Genomic DNA, 14,152 nt, shown 5'->3' on the forward strand with positions numbered 1-14,152 from the left:
AGCTGTGATGTAAATTATTAAATTTGCAAGATGCAAATTGAATATCTGATATTAAAGCACATCAAACCAAAGTTATTGCTCAACATCACAATTATCCTTCATTTTATTTGGATATGTAAGTCCTAAAAACACGCACAAATTGGATTTGCAAATCCAGCTGAAGACCAGATTTCACAGAACCATAGAATCCTAAATGTTGGAAAAGATCTGCAAGAGTCCAACCACTAAGCCAGCACTGTCAAGGCCACCACTAAACCATGTCCCCAGGTGACACATCTACACATATTTTTAATACCTCCAGGGATGGTGACTCAACCACTTCCCTGGGCAGCCTGTTCAGGACATTGACAACCCTTTTGGGGAAGAACTCTTTACTAATAATCAATCTAAACCTCCCCTGCTGCAAAACTTGAGGCCATTTCCTCTTGTCATGTTGCTTGTAACTTGGGAGAAGAGACCAACACCCAGAATAAATGGAGATATCAGGTCTCACACAATGAACTGAAATGGAGTTCTGGGCTGAAGACTCTGCAAGGACTAGAAGGGAGCCACACTGTGTAGAAAAGTTTACTGCTTTTATTCCATCCATCACTTCTAGCTTGAAATATACAAACCAAAATGGGGGAACCCCATTGTATATTTGTTGCTCTATGACTTTAATTCCAAACATGAGTTCCAGGTATGCTGCCATTTCTGCCTGAGAATGGAATTGTTGGGCAATAGCTACTGACAATGGATGGTGAAAAGATTTGGTTTCATTTCTAACTCAAACACTGGAGTCAAAAAACTTGGCTTGGATTCAAAGAGCATTTGGTTTATGTTCTGCTTTGGAAATATTATTAAAAAATGGGAGAGGAGGAATAGAAAACATTTACTGGAGAAAAAAAAAGGCAGGAGAGGGGTCACAGTGCCAGGCATATGGCAATCAGTTGTCCTAGTTTTTGGCTTAGTTCTTCACCTCTTATGCATTCTGGGGGACAGAGAAGTAACTTCCCTCCTTCCCCTTAAAAAATTTTCTTAATGTAGCACCTTTTAACTTTTTATATGTATGCTACAGAGGAAAACCAGGCTCCCAGTCTGATGAGATTGGAAAAATCTCTGAATTAGCTCATGGAGGTCATAGATGCCTAGAATTTCAAGTCTGTCCACTCCTATTTTCCAAATGTTAAGAAAAATTATTTTGAGGCTTTTGGCAATTACTGTGGTTAATTAGCATTCCCTGATAATCATCCCTGTAATCTACAGCAGTTAATTAGCCCCATGTATAATCATCTATGTCATTAATTATTCCTGGCTCTCATTTTTCACATTGAGAGTATGGGGGCATTTTGCACATGTTTTTTTCATTATACTTTATCATCATCATACTACTAAACAAACCACCACAGGGCTTTGAGTCAGTTGGAATAAGGCAGAAACGAAGGAGGTTTTTTCCCAAAGTTGGAGTTTCTGCTAGCAAACGCAACGTCACTAATTTCACGTTCCTCTGAGTTCGCCTGGAAGCCAAAGGGATTTGGCTGAACTCGCCTTGAAATCCTCATTTTAGCATTTCTTACCATTCCAGCCCGGCGGGCGATGGCGGTGTGGAACTGTCCATCGGACACCTTCTTAGCTGTGGTGAGCTTGTACGTGCCACCACCCAGGTTGTAGGAGAACCTCAGCCTCCCTTCCACGATCTCCAGTGCCAGGAATTCTGCCCGCTCTCCGGTCTGGTTGTCGTAGTTATACAGCAGCAAGGCGTTACTCTTTATGGTGGCAAACTTTATGTAGATGTAATTATTGTTGGGATCCATACTGGGGAACTCCATGTAGGACAGCTCTTCAAATCCATAACTATTGAGCTCGCAGTGATTCCCAAAAACACCTGAAAAACGAGAAGCAAAGTCTGGAATTGGGCAGTTTTTTCCTCATCATGCCTTCTCCCAGGAGAGAAGTATGGATGTGTTCTCCACATGGCTGTGGAACCCCTGATGTACAATTTAAATCACAAAACCAACAGAAGATTGCTATTACCCACAGCTGGGTGCTGAGGTACATTATATTTAAACTTAAAAATTGAAGTACAAAGCATAGATGCATCTATTGAAAAAGCACTTCTGTGGCTTCTTCAGAAAACACCAAACCAAACCAACTTGACAGCTCTGTCAAGACATGGTTGTGAATTATCATCAGGCATTTGTTAACCCAGCTATGGAAACAAACGTGCAAGTTGAATTTATTTTTCGCTCTGCGGCTGTTATCTGAAGTGTTTCTCACTGGGTGGTTCATTTTTTATACTTATGAAATAAGCATATATATGATTAAAATATTTTTTTTACTGATATTCATATTTTGGTGTATTCTACATACTTCTTTTCAGATCTCTGTCACATAATTTCCCCTGATTTTTCTTCTACTGCAGCAACAATGGGGAAAAAACCTGATTTAATTTATGAATATTATTTACATTTGGAAATGAATAAACCCTGAGGAAATGTACAATATAGGAAATAAAAGGGAATAGAGAAATAATTCCACATGTTAATAGAAAAACATATTCAGCATTAGTTGCAAATGCATATTAAAAATTATACTTCTGTGAGAGGGTTTTCAGCAATCTTAAAGCGCTGTAGATGATTTTTGGACATTTCTGTTTTTTTTATTAATTTGTTACATTTACTTTAATACTTTTCCATATGAACAATAGCAATTCTGGATTAATCTGCATTCATAATCAATCTTGTGGCAATCGTGTCACGATGACTTAAAATATCCATGTTGCTCTATGTTTTTATTGGGTTCACTCCACAAACCAAATCTGGGATAATTAAATTCGAAAAATTATGGAACTATTTTGGCACTACTATATGCTTCTCTGATGTAAAATACTGATGTTATTTTATAGTGGTCTTACACTAAAAGTGCCTGTTATCCATCAGGAGAGCTTTGTTATCATCATACTTCCTCCTTCAGATTGAACTTTGGATATTCTTGGTGGTGAAGGTACTTCAGCCCTGATCCAGCTGTGGTCAAGTTTCTTCTTTAGGAAGCCAATGGTCTTGATTTAAGTATTTCAAGCATCCATTCTTACTTTTGGAGAGGTATATCTATCTATCTATCTAATCAGAAACATTATTTCTAATTTTTAGGCACTGGGTTGTTTGGCTGGGACTTATGTTTTTTCTGTGAGAGATAAAGGATCTGCTACTAGGAATGACAAATATGTATTTGTTGTGACCACATCACTTTTTAATTTTCTTTTGAAGAAAAATTAGTTAATTGAACCTCTAAATACATGCAGGTTTTCCAGACCTTGAATCATTTTCAAACCAGAAATCATTTCTGCAGGTAAAAATAAATAGAACTATTAATAGAGAAAGGGAGGTGAAGAAGAGAGAAGGGTACTTACCGAAGGGACAGTGGCAGAAATACCCCTCCAGCCCACTTTGGCAGGACCCACCATTGAAACATGGGTTGCACTCACAGTAGTTGACAGTGGAGTCACATGTTTTCCCTGTGATGAGGGAACAAAAGCAATTTCCAGGTCAGACTATTCAGGGAAATAGAAAATCAGGCTGGTGGTGTAGGTAATGAGGTTATGAACAAATGGCCAGGAGAAATGGTGCCATGGACCAGCTCTGGGATGGAGAGAGGAATCACAGACAGGATGCCACAGGCATAACATGTGGCACAGAGAAAATAACTCTACTATTTAAGTGGCTCATTGTGATTATAGGTTCTGGTGGACTGTTGTTTTAATTGAATTATTTTATTAACTGGTGCCTATAAAAGAGATACCATGCAATTAAAGGCAATGCTGAAATAAAGAACTGTAAAAATGTGGGTTTTTTTTTCTCCCTGTTGAGTGTAATATACTGATGAGTGCAAAGGAGATACAGACAGCCCTTGCTGGACCCTGCACAAGCAGGTCATGCTGAACAGAGGCTGCTATTGTACATTATATGATTTTTCTTATTTTTCCTCATCAATTACAACCTCCTTCCTGACTTGGAGAGACCACAGTCCTCTGAAGCTAAAACAAACTACCCTGGATACAGTCCTTTTCTAAGCAGACATTGTCACATGTGGTAAATATTATTCCCCAGAGAACAAACTGAAATCACATAATTCACTTCAGCAAGGAAGGGAACAAAGAGAAAAAGTGAAGATTTTAACAGAGACCAAGTACAGACACGCGTATTTTTTGTACAAAACTAAAATTTTCTTTGCATGGAAACATTAACTACAAAAATACTGGTCTGTATTTCTAAGGTTTTCATTGTTTGACTTTGATGAGTTTAGTAACACTTCCACTACATCCCACTCTTGGAACCTGTCTTCCTGTCGCCAGCAGTGCCAGCCTTCACTGCCTGTGCTCAGCAAAAACTTCAAAGGGTTGTTATGTTTGTCCTCCCTGTTTCACTGCAAAAATTCACAAAAGCAGCCACAGTCTTCCAGACTCCTCCTGAACTTCATCTCAGCCAGGCTATATGCACAAAGCAAGGGCTAAGACTGTCTTAATGCTTCTTTCTGCATCGATAATTAATGGTTTTATTTATTACACCATATGCATACGTTTAAGTTAAAAGTACAACATGAGCTTGCACAGAGGGTGTCCATTCTTGTATGTCACATATATCTTGTAATTTTACATCTCCCATGACAGGAATGCACCAGTCCTTAGAGGTTGCTGGTGCAACTTAAAACTGTAGCAAACCAGGACTGTGCTTTACAAACTCTGCTGCCTTTTTCAGAGTTTAACAACCCGAGTTACACAATGAAGAAAACCTCTTGTTTCTCCCCACTCTTCTACTTTTTTGTTTAACCTACAGTTTGCAAGCAGCTCTTCCATGTGAGCAGCAGCTCTCCATGTGTGACTGCAAGCAGGATGGAAATGGAGCGCTGGAGGATTCCTGCGGTTAATACGTCACTTGTAGATGCACCATAAATCCAGGAAACTTTTCCAGTGTCTGAATCTAATTATGCTTTGGGGGTATTTATTTATGTTTTATTCTCTAATGGGCATGACTGAAGGATGAGCTAACTTTTTATGTGAGATTTTGCTGTTTTCTTTGTTTTCAATTTATGGTCCGTAGTAGACGTCTTTGACTCATGAAGGAGAGCACATAGCAAAAGTGAGACAGATATGATTAAAATAGCTCAGTGATGCTGCTCAGTTTTCACAAAAAAATCAAGTGGAGCTAAACAGGCTTACTCGGATTTTTGCAGTTCAATCTAACTAAATACTCTTATTTTTCTCAGCTGACATTAAAGCTGGCACATTTGCTGAGTCAGCAAGAGAATATGGCTATTTATTTCAGCTGCACTCTAACCAATTAATAACAGCATCTTCTTTATGCTTAACTGTTGTTTGAAGAACTCTTGAAACCAATGGAAGTGTGTTTAGAATAACAGGATTATGGAATCATAGAATGGTTTGGGTTGGAAAGAGCGTAAAAGACCATCTTGTTCCACCCCCTACCATGGGCAGGGACATCTTCCACGAGACCAAGTTGCTCACAATCCCATCCAAATTTGCCTAGATGAAAATTGAAGTTAGCTGAGTTTATAGATCAATTCTTGGCTGAAATTCTGAAAGATGCAAGGTATTCATTTCTGCATCAGAAAGATCTTTTTCTGAAGACCGTGAAAATTAGGAGAATGCTGGGTAATTGGTAACAGACAGCATTCAACATTTATCATTCATCACCTCCAGCTGATGTTATCACAGGCAGGGGTTTATGCAAAAATCTAAGTTCCTCAGACTCTTTTTTTTTTTTTTTTTTTTTTTTGTTAATTGAAAAATGTAGCAGGAACAGATATCAGCTGAATGTTCTTCAAATAATATTTAAGCTGATTTGGGAGTTTTAGTTTTTGTGGTTCTCTGTGTCCATCTTTTAAAGTGGTTGTTCTAGCATTCTAATCTTGCATTTGAAACAACTTCACAAACGTACATTCCTTCATCTTAATGAATCTTGGAAAACAGGAAATGAAAGGTTCAAAGGAAGGGCAGACAACTACTGTAAATCACCAAGCATATTCCCTCCAGAAAGCGATTATTTTAAAAACAAAACCTGTTCATCATTAAGAGATATAATTATAACAGATTGTTCAAACCCTAATGATGTTACTCTGAGGTAATCAGTCTTTATAATCCTATCCAGTGAAAAAAATGACATTACCTTTTGCAGTATGATGAAGTGAAATGCAGCTGACAAAACATAATAAATCAAGGAAAAGTAAGACTCTCAGTTTTCAGGTACACCATTATAAAGGTCTACAGCTCATGTAGTCTAATTTACAGTAAACAGAGAGTCTGTCCCAGAAAATTCTAATTTCTACTTCCATGCACTACCATGTAAATGTTATTTTTTTTACCAAGCATGCAAATTCAATTATGAGACTGTATTTTCATTCCAACAAAAGAAGCAAAACTATGTATATGGGGAACTGAATTAGAAATCCACTATTTTGGATGACACTTTTTTGTTGTGGTTGAGGCACTCAAGGTTTATATTCATGAAGAAACAGTTTGAGACTTTATTTTTACATCTACTGTGGCTATCTTTAATCACATATGAATGCAAATTAAGAGCCCAAGCAGCTGTGTTCTCTTTCTGATGGCAGTATAATAATGACATAATAGCCTCTATGTCAAGCATTCTCAAACAATCAGTACACTGACATTTGTTTGCAGAACCTATTGAATATTTAATTTAAAGAATTTCAAATATGCTTTTGTAGACATAAAATGTCTAAATATACTGTGTGATAATTGTGATCTTATCTAATAAGCTCTGTTGACATTAAACTCCAAAGATATTTTGTCTTTTAATGACACTGGTGCCATTTGTTTTCTGTCTTGATCAATTAATCTCAGGACACTTTAATAACTCTTGATTCTGCAGTGGCCAACTGATTAAACAACATCTGACTCACAAATAGAAATGTCTGCCTCAGTGGCAATCTATTTTAAGGTTATTTGTGTTGACAAGGAGTTTAAGAAAGCTCCTATCAGATGCCACATTTAATTCATGGCATGAAAGAAATCCAACACTTTAAACTCTTAACAGTCTCTCATCACATTCTCTTAGTAAAAATACTCATCTTTTTTTTTTTTTAAACTTGTCACATGCAGTGCTTGATTTTTAGCTGAGATAAGGGTTGAGCATTGATGTACAAATTTAATACCAGAAGAAATCAGCTGGATGCTTCATAAATGTTTCAAATTATGGTCTAGAGGAATACACTGTAGTTTGCCACTAGAGTTAATGAAGTGTTTTGCTTCACTGCAAGAGCAAACACACACACCCATGTACTGTCTGGTGCTAATGACCTCAAGAGTTACAGGCCATAGGTGTTCTAGAATTATTTTGCCATGCTCCTGGCAAAATAATTTGGTATGCTAATACAACATGAAATAAAATCCTGGATTGGTAACCTAATTAGAACTGCTTGTCAATTAACAGCAATTGCTCCTGACCTGAGGCTTAGGAGCATATTTGTGAGGTTCATGCAGATGATCTCATCAGCATCCTTGATACTACACTGAATATGTATCCACTGCTGCAGCTGTGATTTAAATTAAGTAATTAAATCTTTACTTTGAAATTAACTCCCTCCTCCATTCTCTCCTGGCAGACTAGCTTTAAGTAAAAAAAACACAAAGGGACAGTTGTTCCCCTAATCCTTCCATGGGTTACAGGTGATTTGTGGTGGTGGCAATTTTCACACCAGAATGGACAGAGCTGTCCTGAGCTGGGTTGCCCTGGGGCTTCTTCAATGCAGAAATACGCCTTAGAAAAGGCACTGAAAGCCTTTACCTAATCTTTTTTTTTTTTTTTTTTTTCTGATTTCTAAGAAAAGTGGCTATAAGCATTGGACAAAAATGGTAAGACCTTCCTTAAATATCCTACTCATGGCAGAAGTACAGACCAGCCTCCTTTTCTGGGTTACAATGCTGCTGTGTTTGAATGTGTAATAAATATCAGAGAAAAAATACTCAGAAGGGGTAGGAATGCATTTCTGCACTTAATGAAAAAAATAAATGACAAAGGGACAAAATACAGAACAGCGAGGTTTGACCATTTTGCCTGAATTCTGTTTTTTCCCCATATCCTTCATCTGTTTTCTGTCCTGCAAGTAATTTGGGGCAGAGGCTGATTTTCTTGCTTGGCACACTTCTAGTAGACTTTAAATGCTCCCACAATATGCATAACAACAACATGTACAGAAAAATCATACTTAACGATTGGAAATGGTTTCCACACATTTAAAAAATTTGAATAGCTTTCGCAAAAATCTTTCTGTTCTAATGCAAATCAGGTAAGTGAGATTTGCCTTGGGAGAGAGCTAAAATAAAACAATGTTGCAGGCACCTGGGTATTCTGAGTTTTCACACAATTAATACCTCATTTTGCATGACCTCTTCATCCCTGGGGATGGTTGTATTCAGATAATCTTTGGCTAAGAAGGCACATCTCCACACTCTCACCATCTTTTCTGGACTGTAAGGTATATAGAGGAGTAAAAGCATACCTGTGTACCCGGTTTTACAAACGCAGTTGAAGCTTCCTGGGAAGTTCTGGCAGGCAGCACCGTTTTTGCAGGGGCTGGAAAGGCACTCGTTGATGTCCCTCTCGCAAGCCATGCCAGTGAAACCCTCAGGGCAGCTGCAGGAGAAGCCCCCCACCAGGTTGTGGCAGGTGCCGTCGTTGTGGCAGGGCGACGGGAGGCACTCGTCGATGTCGGTCTCGCACAGGCTCCCGTCGTACCCCGGCAGGCACCTGCACACGAAGGGCCGCAGCGGCTCGTTGGCCACGATGATGACGGGGACACTCTCGTGGGTCCTCAGGGCAGGGCTCACCGCCAGCCTCCTCAGGCAGCTCCCTCCGTTCTGGCAGGGGCTCTGCAGGCACCAGTCATGGTCCACGGCCTCGACCCGCACCCCGCTCTGGCGGAAGAGGACGTCCTTGATGCTCTCGAAGAAGGTGGCCACGCCGCTGGGGTTCACGTACTGGTTGTTGCCGCGCTTGACGGCCGCCATCAGGAAGGTGTGGTTGCTGTCCTCGTAGAGGCCGTAGAGCTGGATGGCCGTGCCCAGCCCCGTCAGCTGGGAGCTGGCGATGCGCAGGAAGTGCAGGTAGTGGTTGGTCAGGAAGTCCCGCACACTGTGGGCGCTCAGGCGAAGGAGGACGCTGTTGTCGATGGTGGTGTTGCTGAAGCCCGCAAAGAAGATCCGGACGCTGCTGGTGACGGCTCCGTGTAGCCCGTCATTGCTGAGGACGGCCAGGTCAAACGTGCCGTCCGTGGACCTCGCCTGTGAGTGCAGCTCACAGGTGCCCCCGGGAATGCTGAAAAGGCTGGTGACTCCTGAGGTGAGGGAGCACTGGAAGCTGTCTAGCACGTCTGGATCCTGCGGCTTTACATTGCCCAAAATTCCACCCGGGAAGAGGTTGCCATAATAATGAACAAAGATTTCTACTGTTCTGGGCTGAGACGGGTTGTCATTTTGGTCTATTACCTTGATCTGCACAGTTCCTGTGGAAGACATCTGAGGAACACCAGAGTCTCTCGTAATCACCGAGAGGTAAAAATCACTGATTTGCTCCCTGTCAATCTCCCTCGTCGTTGTCAGGACTCCAGCGGTGCTGAGGCTGAAGTAGCTGGTGGCAGGGCCAGTGCTGAGCAAGTAATACGTGAAAGGACCTTGGTTGGGAGGGAGATCGGGATCTGACGACTGAAGCGTCATCACCAGAGTTCCTGCACGGTTATTCTCCAGGACTTCTCCTTGGCTGGTGGACAAGGTAGGGCCATTGTCGTTGATGTCTTCCAAAGTTACCACTAGAGAGGCACTTCCTGTCGCAGACGGCGTTCCCGAATCGATGGCCAGCACAGAGAGGTTGTAGACAGGCAGCGTTTCTCGATCCAGCTCTGCAGTGACCGTCACCTGTCCTGTCTGTGGGTTGATGGAAAAGGCGCTGTTCTCATTGCCAGACCCGATGAAATAGGAAAACCTGCTCCAGCTGGGGACAGAATCTGAATCAAAGGCACTGACAAACGTGACATGGGTGCCTGGAGGAACGCCCTCGCTGATCCGTATATTGTAGGCTCCCAAGGTAAAAACAGGAGGATCGTTGGCATCCAGGACTGTGATATTAACAGTTACTTCATCTATATCCGCACCACGAATGCTCCCCAAATTTTTTGCAAGGACTTTTAAAGAGATTCGTTCCTCTTTTTCTCTGTCAAGAGGCCCTGAAACATAGATCTGGCCACTTTTCTCATCTATCTGGAAGCCCTTCTTTCTGCTGTTGCCAAAGATGAGGTAGTGGACTTCTCCATCAATGCCCATATCACGATCACTTGCAAAAACTTCACCTACAACCGTACCTTTGGAGGCTGCCTCTGAAACCTCAAAATAATAAAGCTTGGACACAAAACGAGGCACATATTCATTTGTCCCTTCTAACTGGATGTTGACAGTAGCAAAGCTGCACCTCTCTTCATCTGGAACATTAAAAGCCTTTACCGTTAGATGGTAACTCTGCTTTGTTTCATAATCTAAAAATCCCTGGGTGGTGATGGTTCCCGTGTTGGGGTCAATGACAAAGAGGTCGCTGTCTGAGGACTGGATGGCATACGCAATCACAGCGTTAGATCCAGAGTCAGCGTCAGTGGCGTTTAAACAAATAACAGTTGTCCCACTGGGCGCATTTTCTAGCACGGTGGGAAAGTACTCCTCAGGGCTGAATGCTGGGGAGTTATCATTGACATCAATGACATTAATGGTGACACTGCAGTAGCCTGTTCGGGACACCCATCCTCCATCCGTGGCAGTAACAACCAGCTCGTGCTTTTGGTCTAACTCAAAATCGAGTGGTTTGGCTAGTGTCAGTGTACCAGTGGTTGTATTAATAGCAAAGATTCCAGCTTCATTTCCAGAGGAAATATTGTATCTGATTAATCCATTCATAGCAGCATCTCTGTCTCGTGCTGAAACCGTCCTGACCACTGTTCCAACAGAGTAACTCTCCGGGATAGTAACGCTCATGCGGCTCTGGGAAAACTCGGGTGTATGGTAATTTTCTTCTGTCACTACTATTTCAACAGCTGCTTCGGATGAGAGTGGGGGATTACCCTTGTCCTTGGCTTTCACTTTAAACAGGAAGTTTTTGTTCAAATCAGCCATTAGTGAAGATGACACAGAAATCCAGCCTGTATTCCTGTCCAATCTGAATTTATTAGTTTTGCTCTCATCAGCGATGAAGTACTCCACTTCAGAATTCAAGCCAAAGTCCTTGTCATCCACCGCAGTAACTTTAATCAAATTTGTGCCAACCCTCACGTTCTTAGTCACAGGAGTGAAATATTTAGGGGTGAGGAAGAGCGGTGCGTTGTCATTGCTGTCTACTACGTTTATGGTGACGGTGGTCTCACTCACTAACGGGGGACTGCCCCGGTCTGATGATGTCACGATGAAGCTGTGCCTGTTGATGTTGACATTGCTGGAACCACTGGAGTTTTGGTACCTTAAGTACTGCTTGTTGAAAATCTCTCCCGTGGTTGCATTAATGCGGAAGAACTCAGACTGGGATTTTATGAAGTAGAAGACTTGACCATTGGACCCTTCATCTGGATCAGTGGCTGAAACCTGGGTGACCTTTAGCCCAATCCCAGGAAGCTCGGGACACTCCAGGTAATAGGACGGTTTTGTAAATCGTGGAGCATTGTCATTGACATCTGAGACAAATATGGTGACATCTGTGCTCACCGTCCACCCTGAGTCATGCGCAGAGACCCTGATTCTGTAGCGGTCGGTGTCCTCCCTGTTCAGGGGTCTGCTGATGGTGATGTCCCCAGTGCTGGGATTTATGGTAAACGGGAGACTCGTATCCCTTATGGAGTACCTGCTGACTGCGTTCACCCCAATGTCCTCATCTGATGTTGTGACTCGTGCTACTGTAAAACCCAGAGGAGCATTTTCAGGCACAGAAGCACTGAATATCTGTGAAAACCTCGGAGCATTGTCATTTTCATCTAAAACATTAATGATAACTTTGACAGTTGTGCTCTGGAGCGGAATGCCTTTATCTGAAGCTTTTATAGTTAGCGTGTACTGAGACAGTTTCTCCCTGTCCAAGGGCCGGATGCTTCTGATCTCACCAGTGGCTCGATTGATACTGAAACTGTTCTCAGTATTGCCCTCAATTATTTCATAGTTTAGCTGTCCATTCAGACCACTATCTCTGTCGACAGCAGCCACTGTCAGTATCTTCCGAGGGGACAGGTTCTCCGCTATTTCTGCAATGAATGGATCTCGCTCAAACTCTGGCACATTATCATTGACATCAATCACTGATATTTCCAATTTTTTGTAGGAGGAAAAGGGGGGAAAACCCATGTCTCTGGCCTCAATCCATACCACGTATTTCTGCACAGATTCGAAATCTAGAGCCCGCCCAACAGAAAACTGTCCTGTCACCTGATCCACCAGGAAGGTGCTGCCCAAGTTACCGCTGGCGATGTAATAGGACAAGGAGCCTCCTCTGGCTGAAGATCCAGAGACGGTGGTGACAAGCGTCCCAACTGCTTGGTTTTCAGGGAATGTGAAGGTCTCCTGCTCCGCCTGAACACGAGGAAATTCAGCTTTGTCCACAAACCTCACAGTGACAGTGGTAGAGTCTGTCTTTGGGTACCGGCCGCTATCCCTCACATGAACAGATAGGGTGACTTCGGACTCTCCCACCAGTGGTTTTGCAGCCAGGATTGCCCCCCTTGCTGGATCAATGTGGAATTTCTCGGAGTTCTTCCCCACGAGGGAATAATGGAGCTCGGCGTTGGAGCCGGCATCTGCATCGGTGACAGTCACAGCAAACACGAATGAGCCTGAAATGTAGAACAAAGCTAGGTCAGTCCTTTAATGAATGCAGAGACTGTGAGAAACATCATGCCAGGCTTTCACTCAGAAGCACATCCTGTAACAGCATGCTCTTCCTCACACTGCCCTGAAAATGAACTGCTTTTTTCACAAAAAAAGTGAGTTCAGCAAGGGGCAGGTAAGGATGTGAGCCCACAAGACATGTACGCAGCCAAAAAATGTAGAGCTGAAAAAGAGGACACTGCATTCAGAGAGATGGACATACAGATCTCAGTAACTGGGAAACAGACCTGCAGCCTTTTGGAGGCCTAGCATCCTGCTTCTAGAACATTCACATAATGAAAACCATAAACCCAGTAAGATTGAATGCTATTTTGATCTTCAAAACTACTCTTAGTCTATTTATGAATGGAAAAAACTCTACCCTGGAATTCAAGGACTATTAAGGTTACATAAGTGAACAGGCAGCATCCACAGATCTTTAACCTACAGCACTGTCCCTTGTAATCCCTTCTCTTCCTATTTCCCAGGTGCTGCTTCTTTCTCCCCACGAGCCACTTACTTCTAATTTTCTAGGAGTATTCCAAGGACAATAAACTAAGAGGACTTTGAAAGCACATTGGTAAAACAGAAATACAAAACTATTGTACACTAGTACAATAACATGATTACACTCAGATTTTTCATGCCTTTTGAATTTATGCTTCACAATAAGCTTGACTGTATGTGCACCATTTGTACTATCCTCTACATTTGCACACTTCAAGGAGAACCCAGGGTGTTCTTCCTCCTAGACTTTACAGATCTAATGAGTACGTCTTTCAAATTTGACACTGTCCAACCAATTTGCAGAATACTGTTGATGTTTTACTGTCACTAAAATTTAGAAAATACCCAGTTTTGTATAAAAATAATGCTGTTTTCAACCTCTTAAGGGAAAATCATTTAGAGGCAGGAATGACTTTGACAGCATCCCTTAAAACTATATTTCATGTCACTATTTGTCATGTGCATGATTTGTACTCCAGGGGCAGGAATATTTAGACAAGACCAATATTCAAACCCCTGTGAGAAATGGGACAGGAAGAAGTGAAGATTTTGTGCTTCAGTTATTCAAATTATAATATTAATATTATTACTAGTTCCTCTTTTTAAACTCAATTTAAAAATACCAAAAAGAAAAGGAAGTTGTAAATAAATAAAGTGGATACATCCCTAGGTTTTTGCTAAGTTAAAAACAGAGTAAACATAGCTTAGGTTTCTAGTTATAAGATATTTCATACAAAAAGCACC

General features: G+C 41.7%; 1 protein-coding gene across 1 annotated transcript in view; it reads right to left on the reverse strand.

Annotated features, from left to right (window-relative positions):
* The window catches only part of FAT4 (FAT atypical cadherin 4), a 123,132-nt gene that overhangs the window by 16,666 nt on the left and 92,314 nt on the right, over positions 1-14,152 (reverse strand). The window contains exons 9-11 of the mRNA XM_004186192.6: positions 8,518-12,867; positions 3,389-3,493; positions 1,557-1,864 (exon numbers count right to left, since the gene is read on the reverse strand). Of these exons, the coding sequence (XP_004186240.5) occupies positions 1,557-1,864; positions 3,389-3,493; positions 8,518-12,867 (4,763 nt within the window). The remainder of the gene's footprint in view (positions 1-1,556; positions 1,865-3,388; positions 3,494-8,517; positions 12,868-14,152) is intronic.

Source organism: Taeniopygia guttata, chromosome 4, assembly GCF_048771995.1.
Source record: "Taeniopygia guttata chromosome 4, bTaeGut7.mat, whole genome shotgun sequence".
Lineage (NCBI taxonomy): Eukaryota > Metazoa > Chordata > Aves > Passeriformes > Estrildidae > Taeniopygia > Taeniopygia guttata.